Source organism: Impatiens glandulifera, chromosome 3 (genome assembly GCF_907164915.1).
Source record: "Impatiens glandulifera chromosome 3, dImpGla2.1, whole genome shotgun sequence".
Lineage (NCBI taxonomy): Eukaryota > Viridiplantae > Streptophyta > Magnoliopsida > Ericales > Balsaminaceae > Impatiens > Impatiens glandulifera.
This window is the reverse complement of record NC_061864.1, coordinates 42,213,755-42,219,228: the sequence shown is the minus strand read 5'-3', so window position 1 is coordinate 42,219,228 and position 5,474 is coordinate 42,213,755. Positions and strand designations below refer to the sequence as shown.

Here is a 5,474-nt window from a genome sequence, read left to right as displayed (position 1 = left end):
ACAGTTAGTGGAGGCAAGCTCAATGTGGATCCTAACCTAAAAGTTAAACGCTCGAACACCCACTCCAAATTGAACTCCCCTGGAAATTGAAATGGGATGCGTCAACAATTGGAAGCGAGTTGTCGTCGGTCACTTCATGGGCACCCACAATACCCCATTTCGAGCAATCAAGGCCGCTCTTTTCCGACAATGGAGGGAAAAGGGACTCAAAAAAATCAAAGTCAATGACTTTGGCTATTTCTTCCTCACTTTTGGCACGGAGCCCGAAGCCTAAGTCATTGCCAAATCAGATTTCACATTCATGTTCAGTTTATGTTTCAAGTTCGGCAAATAAAATGAAGAAATGGACATCAATAGCAAACGTCACAATCCGAACAAGTGTGGGTGAGACTAAGAAACATCCCACTACACCTTTGTAATACCAAAGCACTTTCCTACCTCACCAAACTCATTGAAAAGTCGCTTAAGATCGATCCCAACTTTGACTCGTTTGAACGGGTCACGTTTGTCCGCATTTGCATTGAGATCGACTCAACGAGTACAAAACCGGAAAAAATTGAGCTAAGATGCCAGAATGGAAACATGGCCACCATTGAGGTCATGTACAAGCAGTCAGAAAAAGAGGAGTGGGAAATGCAAAAAAAAAAACGTGGCCACCCCTGAACAAGAGAATGTTAGGGTGGTCAAGAAATCCTATATCGAAATTCTCAAAGCAAATGAAAGCCACAACGAACACATGAACGAGAACCGAACCGATCCCGATCCCACCAAGCCTGAAACCGAGTCCCTTTTTCCACTAATTAGGTTCGAAAAGCCCGACGTCGACGTGGATGATAGCGAAAGCCAAAGCATCTCGAAAAGCATGAGCTCCGAAACCAAAGAAAGTTGCAACGTTGTCAAAGAAACCACATTAAAGGAAACAACTCATACGCTCAATTACAAACTCAAGCCCAAAAAGAAAAAAGTGACAAGAGAAACTAGAGAAGACGAAGAAGCTAGAACTCTATCCAGAAATATATCTCAAAAAGACCTAAGGGTGATAAGAAAGAAGAAAAAAAAGATCAAGGGCAAAGACAAAAGAGACGAGTCCGAGAAAATTAACTTCTATCGTCTTGTTTTAGTTGATTAATTGCTAGTTTCATTCTTTATTTACTTTTACACTTTGATACAATGTTCGTGTGCGTTTCTTGGGCAACTGTGGATTTTAATGGCCATCGTGTGTTGATTTTAAACAAATTGTTGTAAGCTCAATTTTAGTTGTAGTACTCTTTTTATTCTTTTTGAATTTTTTAATTAATGGTGTAAGTCATTTATTAAAAATTAAATAAATAAATAAATAAATAAATAAATAATAATAAAAATAAAATAAATTGAAATAGTAATTTCGAAGCCATTAAAGTATGTCCTCGTATATATGAACAAAGTGGTACAGATCTTAAATTCTGAAATCATTTCCCAATAAGAGATAAACTAACAATATGTTACAATTCCAATACAAGATTATTCCATTTTTTCAACATGTCGAGATAAACTAGCAATTTGTTACAACTCTGAAACAAGATCGGACAACTCCGAAACAAGATCAGAATATACTCTCGAGATTATTCCATTTTTTAATAGTAAATCAACTACTACCAAGCTGCTAATAATAAACTTATGATTTATCTAATGTGTCTCCAATTCGGTCCTTATTGTCATCTTTGTTTACTTTGATGCTCACCAGTTTACAAGGCTCGGCTTCTTGCAACATTTGGACCACACTTCTCATTGTTGGCCTAACCGATGGACACCTTGCGGTGCACTCGATTGCGATTCTAAGAACCTTGAGCGCCTCTTCTCGATGATAACCTTGAATTGTCAAGTCTACAATGCTCAATACACTCTCCCTATCTCGGCTCTTCACTCTCCCGTAAATCCAATCCACTATATCCTTATTCTCTCCAAACTCTAGATCAATCGGCTTCTTACCCGTCACTAATTCCATCAACACTACACCAAAACTGTAAACGTCACTCTTCTCGTCCACCTTACATGTATAACCGTATTCTGTGCCCGCCCACAAAGAAGATAAATACAAATTAGAGATTAATTATTCATTGAGATAAATGAAATCAAAATTAGTCTTACATACCAGGAGCAATGTAGCCGTATGTTCCCGCGATGACTTGGGTGGAATCATTGGAATTTGCAACTTGTACAATTTTTGCGAGTCCGAAATCAGCGATCCTAGGTTTTAGAAGCTCATCCAACAAAATATTGCTCGATTTCACGTCTCGATGAATTATGGGACGATCGCAACTGTGATGAAGATACTCCAACCCTTTGGCCGAGCCTAAAGCAATCTCGTACCTTGTCTCCCAATCCAAAGACATCTTAGCGCACATGTGAAGTCGATCCCACAAACTCCCGTTTGGCATGAATTCGTATACTAACAAGCTAGAGTCTTCGTTTGTTATACTACAATAAAGTTTGACAACGTTAACGTGTCGGATTGAGCTTAAAGTTCGAACCTCAGCATCGAACTCCGACATCTTCCGCCGACTTCCACTCCGATGATTCGTCAGCAATGCAGTCGCATTTCCGATTCTTTTCGGCTTTTTAGCATCGGAATTCAAAATATGCTTCACGGCCAAATCCTTGCCGTTGGATAACGAAACCTTGTACACGTTTCCGGATCCACCTTTTCCGATGTGATTCTCTGGCTTGATCGAGTTGAGAATATCGTCTTCGGTGAACGTTAATACATGGAATGATTTCACATCCCACGAGTCTTCTTTTAAGGATCGGTTAAGATCTTTTCTAAACCGATTCTTTTTAATGTAGGAATAGCATGGGATGGAAAGAAGCGAAAAACCGATGAGAATTGCTAGAGAGAGTACAAGAATTAGGAGATTTCGCCTGTTAAGGTTGTTGGTATCCGACGAGCAGTGTCGGAATCCGGCGATTTTCACACTACAGAGGCCATTGTTTCCGACGAAGCTGCTATTGTAAGCATCTGAAGATAGAGAATCTGGAATTGGTCCGGATAAATGATTATGAGAGAGATCGAGTCGGCTGAGTTTTAAAGAAGAAAGGGTAGACGGTATCGGTCCGGCCAGTTGATTACAAGTCAGGTTAAGCGAATTGAGGGCTGGAAGTGAGCCAAGAGAAAATGGTATCTCGCCGGAAATTGAATTATTAGCCATGTTTATGTCAGATAGAGCAACACAAGAACTGATACTCGGTGGAATTGAACCAGATATTTTATTGTTCTCTAAATGGATTGTGCTTAGCTTATGCAATTGCCCGATTGTCACCGGAATTCCGCCGGATAATTGGTTATTACTTAGATTGATTTCCACCAGCAAAGATGCGTTTCCGATCGAGGTCGGAACTTGGCCGGATAATCTATTATTGTTTACACGTAATCCATTTAGACACACTGCTTTTCCAATTTCATCTGAAATCGGACCTACAAATTCGTTCAGAGCAATATCGATCATACCCACTTTCGGTAATCCCCAAATGCCGCTGGGAACCTCGCCGGAGAGAGAGTTGTTGCTGACACGTAGCCGACTCAGCGATAAGCAATTGGCGTAAGTCGTCGGAATTCCGCCGGTAAACTTGTTCTGCAGAATCAAAAGCTTTGTCATCTTACCGTTCCTACACATATCCGGTGGAATTGGACCCGTCAAGTAATTTTCCGACACGTCAATAAAATCAAATTCCGACCAGTACCCGAGTTTCTGCGGGAGCTCGCCGGTGAGTTGGTTCTGATAAAGAGAAATATTCACCAGCCGCCTGAAATTACCCAACTCCGGTGGGACCTCGCCGGTAAACCCATTTGTGTAAAGTTGCAAACTTACGAGATTATGTAACTCACTCACTTCCGACAAATCCCCTTCAAGTTGATTATTCGAAGCGTCTAAGTATTCAAGATTCGTAAGATTCCTTAAACCAACTGGCAATTTTCCGGTTAGTGAATTATCGTAAAGCTCCAGCCGCCAAAGATTCTTTAATTTGGTTATCTCGATGGGAATCTCACCGTCTAAATAATTATCGGATAGCTCCAGACTCCTCAACTCCGTCAGATTCCCAATTCCAGAAGGAATCGAACCTTCGATACTACAGTTAGATAAGTAGAGCCAATTCAGTTTCTTCAAAGACATGATAACATCCGGGAATGGCGTTCTATCAAACGGGTTATCGCCAACGCTCAAAACAAGCAAACCCGACATATTTGACAATGAATTCCATGGAAACGGACCAGAAAACCCGCTGTTATTTAGATACAAAGAGGTTAGCTGATTGAGAGGGGAGAGATCGGGGACAATTCCGCCAAAGAAATTGTTACCAAGATCGAGGTAATTGAGATTGACACATTTCTTCAGGTCCTCTGTGACAGTTCCAAAGAGGGAATTCTTGCCGAGAGAGAGCTTCTCAAGTGATTTCAGCTCGCAAATGGAATTAAACGGGACCTCGCCGGAGAGATATTGGCTGGATAACTCGATAACTTGAACAGAACCATCTGGGTGGCAAGTAATTCCGGTGAAATTACAAAGCTGGTTGGTAGTTGGGTTCCATGTGTGGAATACGGTGGCGGAAGGATTCTGGAGGGCGGACTTTAGGGCGAGAAGAGGTTGTAGGTCGTCGGAGAAGGCCGGAGAAAAGAGGAATAGTGAGAAAAGACATAAAATTTGGTGTTTCTGTCTAGAAGATTTTACAGGCGGCATATTGGTGGAGAGAAGAGATGGGGACGCTGGTTTGAAGTATGATCGTTTCGGTATAAGTGATATTACTTTGTAGGATCTATTGACTTTGACTACAATAATTTTAAAGTTAGATAATCTACCTATTTATGTGTGCAATTTTTTTTTCTTGATTATTAGAATATCAGTACTCATATTGAAATGACACTGAAAATTGGAATAGGGTTGATTAATTAAAAAAAAAAAAAATTATTATTGATCGATTTTTTTTAAAAAAATTATATTTCTTCCCTCTACTCGTACAGTCAAACATAGTTCCCTTTCCAATTCATTTTCCCAATTTCCCAGACTCCATTTCTCACAATTTCTACTTTTTACTATTTTTATTATATTTTTTTACTTTATGAAAAAAATTCTACATAATTTTTATTTTGAGAAAAATCCTAGTTTATTAATTATAGAGTTCTAGATTTATTTATATATTTTTAAAAATTGACTAATCTAATTTTATTTTAGTTATTTAATTTATTTATTAATAAAAACATTAATTTTTTAAAATATAAAAAAATAAATAAATTATATTATTATTAGATAAATGAGTCATATATTTACTATCTCTACTTTCACACTAATTTCATATCCTTAAACTGTAAATATATTATAAAAAAAATCATATTTTGTTTTCATTATGTGTGATGTTATAATATAAATTAATTTGATTTTTTTTTTAAACCACGCCCGTTAAAGTTTTTTATTGTTAAAATTATATAAAATGTATTAACGATT

General features: G+C 38.3%; 1 protein-coding gene across 1 annotated transcript; it reads right to left on the bottom strand.

Annotated features, from left to right (window-relative positions):
- Positions 1-1,460: 1,460 nt before the first annotated feature.
- Positions 1,461-4,737, bottom strand: LOC124930768 (receptor-like protein kinase 7). The gene is made up of 2 exons (XM_047471121.1): positions 2,132-4,737; positions 1,461-2,046 (listed from the first exon to the last, which is right to left on the bottom strand). Exons 1-2 carry the CDS (start codon positions 4,710-4,712, stop codon positions 1,655-1,657), a joined length of 2,973 nt encoding a protein of 990 aa, XP_047327077.1. The 5' UTR covers positions 4,713-4,737; the 3' UTR covers positions 1,461-1,654.
- Between the last annotated feature and the right edge of the window lie 737 nt (positions 4,738-5,474).